This window comes from Manis pentadactyla, chromosome 16, assembly GCF_030020395.1.
Source record: "Manis pentadactyla isolate mManPen7 chromosome 16, mManPen7.hap1, whole genome shotgun sequence".
Lineage (NCBI taxonomy): Eukaryota > Metazoa > Chordata > Mammalia > Pholidota > Manidae > Manis > Manis pentadactyla.
In genome coordinates this window covers 31,787,222-31,803,143 of record NC_080034.1, presented here as the reverse complement: position 1 = coordinate 31,803,143, position 15,922 = coordinate 31,787,222, and the positions used below count along the sequence as shown (strand labels likewise).

The window sequence follows — 15,922 nt, the reverse complement described above, 5'->3', positions numbered from 1 at the left end:
GACATATTTTCCCCCAGTACCCCAGGGACCAAGGCCAGACAAGACACCAGACCTGGAGCTGCCATGGCACGACTGGGGCCACTTCATTTCTGTCCCCTGCCCAGCACGGGGCCCAGAACAACATGGTCCTGAGTAGTGACTGGGAGGGAAGGACAGGGCTCCAGAGATGGGCAGAGGCCACGTCTGTTTGTAAAGGCACAGCTGCCCCAGAGGAGACGAATCCTGGGGCACCTGGCCCTCCCTGTCGGGACATCATTGCCCAAGCAGGTTCTGTGTTTTATCCAATCCACAGTAGAGGTGTCTCCCTGGCCTTTGTCCCTTTGAGTCCTTCAGAAGCCTGAGTCAGGGCCTGGGGTCACTTCTCCTCAGGGGGAGGGCAGTCCACACGTCCCCTCTCTGAGGGAAGCCTGAGGCACAAAGCTCCTTAGAGGCCAGGCTGTGTGCCCAGGAATGGGAGGGCAGCTCTGAGCCTCCATGTGCTCAGGTGCTAACATTGGAACTGATGAGACCTTCCCACAGGCGGAATTCTGGGGCAGCCAGGAGTCCTGATACTTTGGGAGGCTGGGGAGGGCCTGGGCCACAGGTCTGGTTAGTCAGGGGTCACTCACACATGCAGTGCAACGTCGCCCGATACAACAGCACAGCAGCACGAGAAAGGGCAGCAAAATGAGAGGCATAGCCCAGTAGAGAGGTTTGAAACTGAGGACTGGACTGTAAGACTTTTCATCCAGGTAAACATGCCGTATGTCACCCAGCACAGCATGTGGAAGGGCATGTCGTTGGGCAGCTGGTGATACGGCATCCAGTAGGGCAGGAGGGGTCCTCTCCTGAAGAAAGCACACGTTAAGTCCTCGGTGCACCTGTGGTGCCTATCGCTTGGCATCCCACCCCACACCTCCAAATCCACCTTTACACTCAAGATTGCCCCCCTCTGAGAGGGCCCAGCGGGACAAGGAGCCCAGGGCTGGACCATGAGGGCCCCTGAGGAGCCCTGTGCCACAGACCCCGCTCAGAGGCTCCGCCCCAGAGCCCTTTCAGGGAGTCCAGCATCCTCCGTGCTGAGCCACAGGCAGCTCCCTCTGCATGCCTGGGCTGACAGCACAGGGGCCTGGGGAGGAGCACACCAGAGAAGGTAAACAGGGGGTGCAGGAGGGGCTGCTGGGGCCGGGATGAAGGTGAATAGCAGGATTAGGGCAGCACCCTAGGTCTGTCTCCCCACAGCCTCGCCCTCCCTGCCCCCTTCCACAGAGCCGCTCAGCCCCTCTGAACCTGCACTTCCACATCTGTAGGAGCGAGTGAGTGGACTGCTGTGAGGTTTAGAGTTCACAGCCCGTCCTAGTACAGGGCAGGCCCGTAAGGAATGGGGGCTCCTGTCCTGTTGTTACTCATGGCCAAGGAGAAGCTCACTGCATCTGTGCACTCAGGTGCTGCAAGTCCTGAAGCGTTAAACCAACTGAGATGCTTCAGAGAAGTGGGAGAGGAACAGGGCGAGACTGACTCAGTGCCCAGGAGGCAGGCCAGAGGAGAGGAGAGGCCAGGCCAGGGCTGGGGGAGAAGCCACTGTGCTGGGCGTAGACACCAGCTGGCTCCTGAGTCCTTTTCCCAGTGTCCCTGTTGAAGGGCGGTTGTCACTGGGTGGGATCCTGATGGGCAAATGGGTCAGTTCTGCCTGCTGATCTGTGAGGAGACATCCAGGAATAAGTATAAACAGACATGCACAGGAGCGTCAGGGCTGTTGGAAGCCAGGCTTGGGGACAGGGGCTGTACCCACAGCTGGGCCAGAGCACCAGTGCAGTGGAAATTCACCTCAACTATGCAGGGCCACAGGTGGTCCCAGCCTCCAGGGCTCCTGGGTCTGGGACCCCAGTTTTGAGGGCCTGGACTCTAGCTCCCTGCACACAGCCTCCAGCCTCCACCCCTCACCTAAGCCAGACCCAGATGGAGCTCTGAACTCCCCACCAGGAGAACCAGGCCAGGGAGGCGGCAAGGTGGGAGTCAGTGGGCCGGTCTCAGCATTGTCCCGGAGTCCGCTTGGAGCTCCAAGTGCTCGGTGCCATATGCCTTCAGGGACCCTTGGCTTGCAACAGAGCAGAGGAGCTGCACGGACCCAGACACTTTGACAGAGGGAGTCCCAGGGCACTTCTGAGAGTGGGGGCACAGCTCCCCAGTGAAGGGCTAAGGGACTGTAGTGGCTGTGATGTGCTGCACAGGTGACCAGCTGCACAAGCTGCTTGCTGGGCCTGCCCTGGGCATTGTTCCTGCCTTTTGCTTCCCAGTGTGTCTCTCCACCCAGTGAATGGACTGAGCATAGTCCCAGAGGGAGGCTGCAGTCTTACCCTGGAAGTCACACAGTTCCTCCTGCTGACATCAAAATCGGTCTTGATAAAGGAGAGGCCATTATTCAGGCTGATATCGATGAAGACGGCCCTAAAGCGCAGAAAGGGCAGGCGGTGACCAGCAGCCCAGACGGCACAGTGCGTGCACTTGGCTCAACCTGCAGCCTGACAGTGGTCCTCGTTGTAATGGCTCTGATCAGTGGGCATTCAGGACACCAGATAGGAGGCAGCACGGGACAGGAGAGCCCACCCCAGGCGAGATGAGGTCAACCTCTGCAATGAAGGCTGAGTGGGCCGTGAGGAGCCCTGCATGGCCCAGATGCCCTAGTGGCCATGGGCTCAGTGGCCAGGCTGGCTGTTTGGTGTCACCTTCCAAACTCTTTTCTATGACAGGGTATGCTGGATTGGCCCTGAAAGGCTGCCTGGGGCCCATCCCCTCTTGCATCCTGCCCTCCTTGATATAACCTGGGTGACAGGGGATCACAGCCCCTCAGGGGACCACCCACACAGGTGGGTGCACAAGAAGCCCTGAGCTCTCCCACAACAGGTGTGAGCAGCTCGGCTAGACGAGCCACCCCCTATGCAGCTCACGCCATAGTGCCAAGTCTGACCCGTTCCCTGAGCATTTCACTTACTGGTGCTGATTATTTAACTTCGGTCCTGGGCATGTAATGGAGGTATCTTGCACAGATAGAGCCTCTATTCCTGGAAGAAATTTACAAGCAAAGAATGTGAATGGACATGTCCCCACATCCCCGTCTCCCCTCCTGTGGCCCTTGGCAAGCAGAGCCCACCCTTTGGCAGATGTCGGCTTCTGTTCTCTGCCTTCCTCAGAGCACCTACCTCACACCAAGAACCGTGCTGCTGACTCAACTGTCAGATTAGCTACGACCTTCTGAACATTCTTACCCCTTTGTTGGAGTTCATAATGAAAACTAAATGCTAAGTATGGTCAGGGGAAAGGATTTCTGTGTATTAGTTTTGTATACTGCAACTTTGCTGAATTCAGATATTAGTTCTGGTAGTTTTGGAGTGGATTCTTTAGGATTTTTTATGGCATCGTCTTTCAATCTCAAGTGAACACACCATCCAGGGAGACCTGGCAGACACTCAGAGCCCTGGGGCTGCCTCGACTTCCCTCCCACAGACTAATGGACTCGAGTCCTTGCCTCTGAAGGGACGTGAGAGCCCAGGAAAGGGAGGGGGATGCAGCTCTTAGGGCACACCCCACCCCACACCCCGCCAGGGCTGCAGGAGAGGCTGCTCCCAGGGGTGGGATGGTGCTGGGGTCCGATTAAGTCCTGGGCACGAGTGGCAGGTGCTCAGGCTCCCAACCAGTTACCCCTTCCACTGCCCATGTTGCTTATTTTCAGTGTGTACATAGTGAATGGTCAGCACGGGCTTTGAAGGCTTGGCTTGCTGTGGGACAGCTGTCCCTGCAGGGAAGGATGGGCTACTTACTTGCCGTTTCCTTTCCAAGTCGAAATCGACAGACAACTTCATCCTTCTGTATGTTTTTAAAACCTTTTCCAAAAACCTTGACTTCATCTCTATCTGCAAGAGTAATATCCAAACGTCTCTGTGAGGAAGTGCTGAGGTATTTTCCTCAGATCACAACTATGGCAGGCCGCCCGCAAAACAGAATACCCCCGAACTCTAGGGAGGAGGCAGCTGTAGCTGAACCCACATCTGGGCAACCCCCTGGCCAGATCCTCCCCAGGGGTCACTGAGGGCCCACTCTCAGGAGCCTGGGCTGGGCCTCGAGCACTCAGGGGCCCCTCCCCACCTCCCGTGACCCATGAAGTCCATCCATTAAGGCACCCAGCCTAGTTCCCTCCATTGGGGCAAACCCAGCCACGGGTTTCTGCTCTGAAATACCAAGGTGCCCCTAATGGGCACAGGCAGGGACCAGGCAACCCTTATGTAATTGAGAGAGGAGCCAAGACATCCTGGTGAGTCAGCCCTGTGTCATGTCTGAGCTGCACACACACACCTGGGGGCCTGGGGACTTTCTGCCACCTGGAGTCAATTCTCTATTGCTCCCCCTCTTTCTGGGGGCCTATGGCAGAAAGAGAATCCAAGAGTGAGCAGGGCCAGCTTGCAGGCAGCTGAACTTCCCCCACTACGCTCCCACTGACCACCAGCTCTGAGAGCGCAGAGGGACCTGCAGCCCCAGGACGGGAGGCAGATCCTTTCTGGAAGGGAGGGCATTTTTTCTGGGAGAAAAGTTATACACCAGGCTGCCTGGGATCCAAGGACAGGGGGTGGAAGGCAGCTCCCTGGGAAGGCCAGGTGGAGCTGGGCGGTGAGGAAGGGAGGCTGACCGCCAGGACTGGCAGGGGCACAGCGGGAGCTGACTGCCCTGGGGCGGCCAGGTAGGGGCTGGGACACCACGTGCTGCCCGGCACAGTCTCGTGGAGAGAATTCCCACGCTGCTCACACACTGTTCACCTGTATGTCCCCTGCCTGCAGCTATTCTACTGCTGGTACTGATCCCAGGAGAACCCTGCCCATGCCCACAGAGAGGGACGCTTGGGAAGACCCCACAGGGAGGCTTGTACTAGCATCTCCTTCAGAACAATCTTACTGTTGAACAAGGGAGACTAATTAAATTAATTTGGTGCTTCAGTGTAACGGACTGCTGTGCAGATGGCTGGAAAATATTATGTAGTGCATAATCCCACTAATATGGAAATATCCTTGTCAAGTTTACTGAGATAGGTGTGCACACGTGTAATCAAGTTCTCATTACACAGGTATGTAACATAAGTATAGTGAAGTCCTCACAGTAGTTCTCTCTGGGAGAGAGTGGGATGGGACCAACGGGGACCCTCATCATAGTGGAGGGACAGTGGCTACCCAGGCTGGTGGCAGGAGGGTCCCTTACTGCACAGAAGGCCCTGCAATGGCCAGTCTCATGAGGAAAACAGTTCGAGGCCCCTCCTCCAGCATGGCCCCCTGGGGGTGAACAGCCCCAGCATCCCCAGCAAATACACAGGCAGGATGAATGCCAGACCACCGTGCCCAGCGCGCCAGGCCAGAGCCAGCATTCATAGCACGTGGGCCCACCGAGGAGAGGTGCAAAGCAGCGGACTGCCTGGAGGAAATGCCAGGAGGGGAGCTGCCCCCAGGGGCAGGGCTGGAGGCAATTGCCTGGGAGGGCATCCAGGGGCTTTTCCTGGGCAGCGCCAAAGTCTGTATGTCCATGGGCTGACTCACACAGGGTCCCGTGCAATTCCCAGCCTTGTCAGATGGCACCGTTACCATTTCAGAAAGAGAACTCTCAACGATCATTAGTCCCTAGTTTGAGATATGCAGACTGAAGGGTTTCATGGGAGGTAGCCTGATGTCGATATTTCACTGTGAGAGGCTTCAGAAATCAGATGGGTCATTGAAGGAGAGAGCGAGAGCCAGCAAGGACTGGTTCCACACATGACCAGACAATATGGTCACACAGGAATTCTGAGGACCAGTTAGTGGAGATGGGGGCTCATTGTACAATTGTTTCCAATGCTGAAGATTTTAAGCTTTGCATAATACAAGATTGGAAACAGAAAGCTGCATGATAGAAATAATATCATGGACAGAGCCCAGCAGAAGTCATGGTGCAGCTTGGATGACAAGTGACTAATGAGAGGCGAGAACCAAAGGCAGAGGGAGGCAGAGGGGGTGGTCCACCAGGAGCAGCTCTGAGGGTGAGACTCCTGTGAGGTGGGCCTCAGAGGATGGGTGGGAAACTGAGGCAGGGCTTACAGTAGCCTAGCTGCCCAACCCCACCTCTGCAGCAAATGAGGTTTAGAGCAGAGGGGTGCTTGCCTTGCAGGTTGTCAGCTAGTGAACTCAGATTCCGTGGTCAGCCTGGGGTGGGTAAGTGGCCTCTCTGAGCACTTGTACCTGTGACAGGCTGGGGCACAGGCTTAGGGGCAGGGAGGAGCCCTTGAGACTCATGCCCAGCCCCTGCCTGCTTCCTCAGGGCCCCCTGATTGCATCCCCAGGGCAGCCTGATGAAACAGGTTCTTCTACTTCCTTTGGGGGGCCAGGTTTCTGCTTTGTACCTTCAAGTGACCGTCACTCTGTGTAGTGGCCTTTGACAAGAAGGCAGCAGTATAACAGATCAGAGCCAAAACTCTGGGCCACACTGGTAGAGGGCATGTGGCGGGAACCTGTCACTTCATCTTGGCTTCCATGGGGGATGAATGGTGACTGGCACCCTCACTGGTCACTGACAATTGTGGCTTCTCATGTTAGTCAGATGCCGTGGCCTGTGTGTCCAGCAGACATAATCACAGAAATGAAGATGTCAAACTGGCTGCACAGCTGGGCGCTTAATCCAGGAGGAGCACGGAAGGCCCCCATGTGTGGGGTTGCTAGGCACCCTCCACACTGCATGTTCAGAAGATGGGGAGTCAGACAGCTGCCCCCAAAAGCTGGCTCCGTTGGAAGCCATCATCCCGGAGGTCCCTTACCCATTCAAATTACATTTCAAACACTACTCAGACTTGGATTTCTGGGGTGGTTGCTAAATAGTTTGACCTATTGTCCTGGTTGTATGTGTTTGGGTCCCATTTGGTAGTGTCATTCAGGTTTTTTAAAACAGTTTTTTACATTTCCTAATTAATCTTTTGGGTGTGAGATTAAAGAAAGTAATTACACTAAACTTATGTGGCGGTCATTTTGCAGTACAGTCACCCAGCCATTGTTCAGTGCGCTCTAAAGTGATAGGGAGCCCATTACAAACCTGAGCAAAGATGCCAGCACATGCCCACCCCCAGCACACCCCAGGCACCATACCTCACACAGACTTACATACGTACCTGACACAAACGTTCTATGGACCCAATGCGCATTCCAAACCACAATCCCCCCACAGACACCACATTCACGTACACACAGCACATTATACACATTCACACCACACACACCACACACACACACAGTGTACTCAAACACACCGCACAGACTGGAACCACGTACACCAGTCCCACCACACACATGTCACATTCACAAAACACACACACAAACACTTCTGTGTTTACAACAGACACTTCAGTAATTACCTCTGGTGCAGATAGCGGAGAAATCCACAGACGTAATCTGCACACATGAGCTCAGTATGAGCTGAAATAGAGAGAGAGGAGTGGCAGGGTCACGGGAGGGAACGGCGGGGGCATGGCGTGCAGCCCCGTTCATCTCCCCTCACTCACTGGGTCAATGATGTCTTCCAGTCCAGGGTATCCACTGTCCACTTGAAACAGATGATCCTCTTCACCAGCAATTTCCAACAGCTGAAAGGGAGAGGAGATGACCTGAGCCCACAGCCAGGGGTGATGACGCAGAGGTCCCCATCCCAGGAGACAGACACCGGGGGCTAGACCCTGGCACCCACCAGCAGCCCACCCTCAGGGAAGGGAAAGCTCTTCCACCCTCACCTCTGCTGTGCAGGCCTTACACAACACTTGTTATTCATTGTGAATGGCCACCTTGCACATCTTTCAACTCCCTGGGCCCAGTCTAAGTGAGAGGGCCCCGACCCCACTCCCCAGGCACATTTTGGTGGGTACAGGCCCATCCTCTGGGTGACCCTGAGAGAGCCATCTTTGAAGCTTTCCCCAGCTAGACTCACAAGTGGACCCCTCGTTACCTGCTCAGAATTACCTGGGATAGCTGATAATTTTGCACACCCACGAAATACAGAGTTGCCCCCAACTGCTTGGATTTTGCAGCCTGAGAAAGAGGAAGTGTTGGGTATAATAAATTTGGTCCAAATATGTGGACCCAAAGGCTGGTAACAATGGGCTCGACTCACTTCAACTTGTGTTTCTGCAAACGATTCTGCCAGCAGTTGTTCACCTGTCAGCACGATGATGAGGCTCGGTACCTTCGCTCCTGTGGGAGAGGCGAGGCATGTCTGGGTCAATGAGAGCAAACTGCCTCAGGCCTCCAGGATCCAAGCACTGCTCGCCACACCTCACCCTCCTGGGGAGAGGCCACCCCGACCTGAGCACATGCCTCCCTTATGTCTGGAAGGCTTTGCAGCTTATCATGCAACAAGAAGGGCCCCTAGCCCAGGACCCACTTTGCAGATGAGGAGACTGAGCACAGCTTAGGGATCTTCCTACAGAACTGTCACTTCTACCAGACGGTACAACCTTTCCCCTGAAAGGCAACTCCAGCAATTTCACAGGATAAGCATCAGCCTTCCAGATGAGCAAAAGCAGGAGCGGGCACACCTCCTGTGCAAGACTCCCGCAGGTCCACGCACGCCTGTTCCAGCTCTGGGCCTCACCCACAGCTCTTCCGCGGGCACCTGTAGACCCAGGCTCAGGGCTTGAGGTCAGAGGCAGGTGAGCAGGAGACCCCCTCCCCAGCTCAAAGTCCTTCCCTGGGCCCACACATCTTTCCTAGACCCTACAGCCAAGATGAAGATGTTTCTGGGGCAGGCACAAGACTTTTATACTACAGGAGACACAGAGCAGGAGCATCAACCCAAGGGAAGGAGCTGAAGGGAGAAGGAGTCAGGGAGGAATGTGTGCTCAGCAAGGGGGAAGGTCAGGCTCCCTTCTTACACGGAGGCCCCACCGCTCTAGGACCCGCTGGGTTTCCCCCTTTCTTCTTCAGGCAGCCCAGCTCCAGGGCCAGCGCCTCGCATTTCCTAGGAACCGCGAAGTCGCACACGCGACCCCTTGCTGTGCTGCGGAGCATCACGGGGTGGTTTTCATCCCCACTGCTCAGAGCAGGAGGCTGCCGCTCAGAGAGGGCAAGCGGCTGGCTCCAGGAGTCAGAGCTTGGATGCGGCCAGGGACGGTCTGCACCGACCTCACTGAGGCCCAGGCCTGGCTCTTTCCCCGGACACCATCGCCAAGAAGGCAGGAAGCAGCTCACTTACCTGCAGCTCGTGTTCTTTCGATCTGCTCATTGGCCTGCAACAAAATGAAGGACAAAGTGTTTCGGGGGTACAGTGAGATGACCCAATGATGACCCTCTGAGAACTTGATAAAGCACAGCCACATCTCAGAAATCTAGGTTCTGTACCTTTTTCAATCCGTGCTGCATATTTATGGCTCCAGAAGGTCGTACATTGAGCAATTCAACAAGAGCATTGTTTATTTTTTTTCTGGGAAAAAAAAAAAAAACAATAAGTCAGAGCAGGTGGGAGACAGAATGAGGGGTTGCCTATTCCCACCAGCCCCAGGCTGTCCTTGTCCATCCGCACTGCACGGAGCCCTGCCGGGAAGGGAGAGGGCCAAGTCAAGGAGGCCTGCCCCGGCCCTCTGTCGTGTGCCTTTGGCATTGGCTGTCCTGGTTCCCACCTTCCCAGTCCCTATCGGGTGAGCAGGGTGGCAAGGGGACGCTGCTTTCTAGGCCCGTAGGTGAGGCCTGGCCTTCTCTGTGCTCTGCTCTGTCTAAGCCTTGCAGAACTAGGGGCCTCCCCCAGGGGTCCACCCTGACTGTCCATGGTGAGTACGGGGGGATCCCAACTGCGACTCCATCACAGTGTGACTAGCAGCACGACCGCCCACGGGGGCCCTGCTGAGGGCACACTGTACTTGCACACTTAAGGCAGCACTTGGAAAGGTCACCGTGCTCACCCTGGCCCCTCCTGTCCACAGGCCCTGGGACCCTCCAGTGCAGGGTCCTCAGGCTCTCTCTGGTGCTCCTCCCACTCTCAGGGGGGTTCCAGTCATTTTCCTCCATGAGAATCTTAACCTCCCTGCTACTCAGAAGCTCCATAACTTCCCACCTCCCACCTAGACCCTCCTGGGATGCAGGCCCACGGGGCCTTCCTCCAGCACCCTGTCCCAGCCTGGTGATCAGGACCCACTCCTGGGCTCACCTGACCAGACCCACTGGGAACATGCTCCCCTCCTGAAGCACCCACACTTGGCTGATACCCATCCCTTCCTCCCTGGTTCTGATTGGCTCCCTCTTTCCCCAGCGGCCCAGGGCAGAAAGTGACACATAACAGCAGGTGCCGGGCTGTGTCCCAAAAGGCCCCCCACATCTGCTCCACCTGATTAGGGAATCTTCACAGTCAGCCTGTTCTAGGGAAAGCATAGAGCACGGAGGGAAGGACTAGGGTCAGGTGGAGGGCTGGGCTCTGAGGGGAGGAGTCTGTCTACTAGCACGGGGTACAGCCAGTGTCAGTGCAGAGGCAGCAGCGGGGCCCAGGGGGCCAGGGCTGAGGGTCAGGGAGGGCAGTGAGGGGAGGGTCCAGGGCAGCCGTGCCTGCACACCAGTGGGTTCCTCAGTGCGGGCTCAGGGGCCCCCTCTGCTCCCTGGCCCTCCCTGTGGCCTGATCGCCGGGTCTGCTTTAGGGGATCAGTGAAACACTTACCTGTTCGAGGTCAGCTTCATGTGGATGCGGCCGTGTGTCGAGTAGGTAATGAACGACATACGCTGTTTGGGGCTTGGGAGGAAACATGGGCTTGTGAGCAACTATACACCCAGGCTGGAAGTGATGCTGATATGCGACAGGGAGGGGGTGCCCACCAAGCTCCCTGTTCTCCATTCTGTCTCTTTTCGTGTGGAGTCCATTTCCTGGACTCCAGAAGTTCTCAACACTTCAGTGAAGGATTATGAGGCCTGGAAGGCGTGCAGCCCTCTTGTCAGAGTGCGGCATAGCACCCTGTAGACCCAAATCCCAAAAGCCTGCTCGCTCTCTCTGCCTCTCTCTCTCTCACACACACACACATGCACACAGGGCTGCTGCATGCACAAGGAGATAGGCAGCTTCGTGCTCTTCCACGAGGGCCCTCCCAAGCTGGCCTCTCCTCTCCTGTCAAATTCTTGGTTCTTTCACTTCTCCTCCTCCCTGGACTATCTTCCCCACCTCCCTCCCCCTCATCTCAAAGAAATTATCCTCTCTCATCAGCCATTCATATTCTCCCCTCCCTTTTCACCTTCTGTCCCCTCTCTTCTGATCACCTGGCCCTCATTATCCTTTAGTTACATTGTTCCCACAGGTCCCTGTATGAGCTCCCCACCGGTCCTGGCTCTTGCCCACCATTATGAGACTTCTCGGCCTGGAGTAGAGCTGGAGTCCAGTCTTTCTGGAGTGCCACCAGCGTCTCTGATCACGCATCATCCAGAGCTCCCTATGGCTCACAGCAGGAAATGCAAGCCCTCCCTCCTGGCATTATTGGCCTCTTTTGCCTTGGCCACAAGTTGACCTCTCGCTTCATCTCCCAGCCTTCCCATGTTAATCATGTTCAGCCAAATACACCCCTTACTGCTCAAAGGACCTTCATGGCTCTTGTTACCCTGTATTTCTCATCCTTCAAGATCTAGATAAAATTTCCACGTCCAGATGTTTAGTTACAGTGTTCAATAGTTTGCCTAGTTCCTAATCTGTGAGGTCCTCCAGGGAAGACTGTGCCCCTGAAAACAAGGCCTGACTCCCAGGAAGGAGCCAAGCAAGGCTGCAGAGATCTTAGGAAGCAAATGGGATCTGTCCTTCTCTCCTGCTTCAGAACACTGCCCTGAGCTTTGCAACCTGAGGCAGTCCCATGTCCACTGCATCTAAATAGCAATGTACTCAGTTAGAGAGGAAAACGCCCTGCAACACAGAGCTGAAAAGCCATACTTTTTAAATCTGTTCACCAAATCCCGCACAAAGCTCTGTGTGAACTCCCAGTTGTCATTTACACTGCGTGATCTGAAAAAGAAGACATGAGTCAGAGGTGGAGGTGCATGTATCATGTGAGCATGGTTTCTGCCTTCCCTGCCTTCCTGCAGGCCCTTAGCAAGCTCCTCCACGAGAGCCCCCAGCTCCTGAAATAGCTAAAGCCAGCACAGCTCCTGGAGTGAGGTCAGTGGGTTACCCTCGTGGTGACTTTAGTCAGCGTGAGTGGCAGCAACTGACCCATTAGACGCGTGTGGTAGGGGATGGGGGACTTCTCGGATGAGGGGCTTTTGGTGGCAAACACGGACGGTTGGTCATGCTACATGGGAATGTTAGGAAATGAGGTGGGATGCATTGGTCTGTAAAGCCTCCCGAAATTCTGATATGCTGGCTCTCCTGGTCCCCCATTTCCCCGTGGGAATCACCATTCCCAGCTCTCTGCTCCTCCTCCAGCCCTCGAACACGGGGGTGGGTCATGGCTCTCGGCTCTTCCTCCCCACCGTTCCTTCTGCCTACAAGGCTACATCTAAAACCATCAGCAAACAGTGAGGAAACTAAGGACAGATGACCCCAATATCAAGATTATCCAGTGAGTACGTATCTATCAGGCACTTTACATACATGATTTCTGATTCCAGAACAACCCAATGATTGTACAATTATTCCCACTTTTCAGATGAGAATATGATTCCACAGGTCATAGAATGTGACACAATTTCAATAGCTAGCATGGATGTGAACCCAGCCCTGGCTGCGAAGCCCACACTCCACCCATCGCACTTGGCAGGTCACGGTGACACTGAGGCACACAACTGCTGGGTAGCAAAGCAGCAGACTTTGTCCCCCTACTTAGAGATTTTCTCTCAGACCGACACTGAAGTGCAGGACAACTCCATTCCTAACTAATGATGGCAACACTTTCTCTTTTCCTCCCCATTTCCCATTTTCCTCCCCATCTCCCTCCTCTGCTTTCCCATTGAATGAAAAGGACACTCCAAAGACCATTTATAGGAAACAAGAGTCTTCAACCCACTATCTACTCTGGGATAGTTGTTAATTGATGTAATTTGGAAGGAAAACCTTGATTCAATAACACAAGAATGTGAGAGCTCGTAGGCAACCACGGGGACCTACAGTCCCCAGCAAGGAAGCAGTAGGGAACAGGGCAGGCACGGGGGCTTCTGGCACTCAGGGCTCCGGTCATGACTTAGTGCCCCACTCGTCAATGAGAATGGAGAGATGGGCATCAATACACAGCTCCACTATTAAACCTTGAGGCCAAACGTCCTAGTGATATAACTATTCTGGGTGAATGGATGCATAGAGCAGAATCATATCAGGGAGCTGAGATGTAACTAAGCTAAATTCTCTTCTTCCACAGTAAGAAGTTAACAGAGAATATGTAACCTCAAGCAGCAAGAAACACCATAAAGTATACACATATTTTAGCGTATGAACACAGTATTAGATACATGGTCACAATGTCTAGAACATACAATCTGGAATACTTGCACATGGCTGTCTCTGAAAAATAGCATCAGAAGTAGGGTGGTAATGGGTAAGAGCCTCAAGGTGGTTTTTCTTTTCTGTGTGTGTGTATTTATAATAGTATTCCAGCTTAAATTTATGTTCAAGCATTTCCTTGATAAATTTAAAAATGAAATTACAGACAAACTAGTGGCAAGAAGTGTGAAAATGGCAGACTTGGAAGCTCTAAGCCTTCGATTCCACAAAGAAACGCTGAACAACCAGAGGCTTAAATCTGATACATGCTACAACATGGGGGGACCTCACACAATAAGGCAAACACAAAATGCCAACTGTCGTATGATTCCATTTACATGACGTGCCCAGGACAGGCAAATCCATAGATACAGAAAATAGGAGGTTGCCCGGAGTTGGGGAGGGGTGCATGTGGAGTTATTGCTTATACAAGTCTCAGAAGCCCCTGTCCCCGAGAAAGCACACAAGCCACGGCTAGCTCCGTGAGGAACAGGTGTGAAGGGCCCTGAGAAGGAAAAAACAGAAGACACGGAACGGCCCATGCAAAGGGGCGCACAGATCCACAGCCAGGCCTGCACAGCTCTGCGCTTCCGCTCACCTGAACTCGGGAGGAAGCTGGGCGGGACGCACACACGCCGAGTCCGGATGCTTCGCTGAGGGCGCCCCTCCAGCTGTCATCCTCTCTGAGAACCTCTCACCCTGCCTTTCCCGAGGGAGCCCCATGCAGTGACGGGCGGCCCTAACGTCTGGCCCGACTTGGGACAACCCTGAGGGCCAGCTGAGGCTGTCAGACCCGCACGGAAGCTCCACCTAATCCTACTTCTGCCCATGTTGTCACACAGGGGTTGGTGCCAAGGTGCTGGTTAACGAGCATCCTGCACGGGCTCCATGTCTGGAGTGGACGGATCTTGAAGCTCTGCTCTCCCCCCAGGCCATCCCCTCTTCCTCCACCTTTGTCACACGCGTGGTGCTCCCCTGGATTCTGCCTCTCCATTATCCTCTCACTGGGCACACCCACCTTGGGATCCTACCCGACTTCCCCCAGCCTAGCATGAATGAACAGGACCACTCATCACATGGTGACGGCGCCCAGAGAACCTCAGGGGGGCTCCCAGCAGAGACACTGGGCTCACACATCCCCCACCCCAGAGGGCACATGGGAAGAAAGCTGAGTCAGGGAATCTGGGCTGGGTCAGCGGCCCCTGTGGGGCAGGGAGGTCCCAGAAGGTGTGATTTTGGCTTAACTGGCAGTTCACTTTCTACTTATATTCCATGACTATATCTGATGTAGTGCTGAGCAAACTACCTACAAGGTCCCCTTCACCTTCATCGCAGCACGGTGAGATGGGTGTGAAGACCCCTACTGTACAGATGGGGACACTGAGGCACAGAGAGATGAAGCAACTTGCCCAAGGCTCCCTGACTGGTGAATGGAGTCTGCCTGACTGTAGGGCTGGGGCTGCCTCCCCCTGCCTGTTCCCCAGGAAGGGCAGGGAGCAGCCCCAGGAGGGAGGATGTTCTCTCTCTCCAAGCACTTGTCACCCAGCGGGCCCCGTCTGGGGGTGCACAGCTCCCGGCCCTGGGGCTGAGGTTGCCGTGGTTTCAGGTCTTGCCTGGTGGCTGCAGCAACACTCTAGGCACATTCCCCACTGGTGGCCCAGGGCTGGGAAGTGGGTGTGTAAATGCTTTCTTGGGCACCCTCAGCTCCTCCTCCCATTTGCACAATCTGGCAGGGTTTAGTCCTGGCCAACCAAAACGGCAAGTGTCAAGGCGACGGCCATGGTGGGGGTAGGGAGCACAGTGCTGTGGCACAGCCTGTCCTGGAGCCTGAGTGGGGTACAAGGGACTTCAGTGGCTCCCCTTCCTCTCCTTCCTTCTCCACTCTCAGGGCAAGGCCTGGACTCCTCACCCTGAGCTGCCGGGAGAGCCAGCTGTGGTCGGAGGGGCGAGGGCTGCCTGCCAGCATTTAAGAAGCCAAAGGAGGCAGTGGGAAGAAAGGGGCAGGAGTGGGAGGTCCTGGCACAAAAGCTGTTGCACTAGTGCCTTTCTCACAGGCCCATGTCACACTTCCTTGGGGAGGAGAGGGGAGTATCTTCCCACGTCTAACGTTTGGAAGCAAATTAGCTCGGCTGACACTGAATAAATCACTTGCACCTCAGCCTCAGTTCCATCATCCCAACATAAGGAAAGATCCATTGCCTTAAGTTTTGGGAGGCCTAAACGGGAGGGCACGTTGTCTGGCACATAATGCCCAATTATTATTATTACACATGCCCCTCTTGCACCCTGAGCCCTCCCCCATCCATCCCAGGGCCTAGATGTGCCTGAGCAGGCCCACCAGCAGAGAGCACGGTGTGGGCAGGGGCACTACAACAGGATGGCAGCTGAGAGGACCCTGCGGACTCACTGGCCCTCTCTGGGAAGACTGACCCAAGGAGGCTCTCAGTCGCCCAGGACCATT

At 55.0% G+C, this 15,922-nt stretch overlaps 1 protein-coding gene across 4 annotated transcripts in view; it reads right to left on the bottom strand.

Moving 5' to 3' along the window:
* LOC118933416 (anthrax toxin receptor-like) overlaps positions 1 to 15,922 on the bottom strand; it is a 100,451-nt gene that overhangs the window by 5,190 nt on the left and 79,339 nt on the right. For 3 of the 4 annotated variants that reach the window (XM_057493833.1, XM_057493832.1, XM_057493835.1), the window contains 12 exons: positions 11,920 to 11,991; positions 10,672 to 10,743; positions 9,369 to 9,450; positions 9,223 to 9,256; positions 8,143 to 8,222; positions 7,992 to 8,060; positions 7,541 to 7,621; positions 7,394 to 7,454; positions 3,798 to 3,890; positions 2,972 to 3,041; positions 2,337 to 2,427; positions 609 to 827 (listed from right to left, as the gene is read on the bottom strand). In XM_057493833.1, the coding sequence (XP_057349816.1) occupies positions 609 to 827; positions 2,337 to 2,427; positions 2,972 to 3,041; positions 3,798 to 3,890; positions 7,394 to 7,454; positions 7,541 to 7,621; positions 7,992 to 8,060; positions 8,143 to 8,222; positions 9,223 to 9,256; positions 9,369 to 9,450; positions 10,672 to 10,743; positions 11,920 to 11,991 (1,024 nt within the window). The remainder of the gene's footprint in view (positions 1 to 608; positions 828 to 2,336; positions 2,428 to 2,971; positions 3,042 to 3,797; positions 3,891 to 7,393; positions 7,455 to 7,540; positions 7,622 to 7,991; positions 8,061 to 8,142; positions 8,223 to 9,222; positions 9,257 to 9,368; positions 9,451 to 10,671; positions 10,744 to 11,919; positions 11,992 to 15,922) is intronic. The other variant, XM_057493834.1, reaches the window with a different exon arrangement.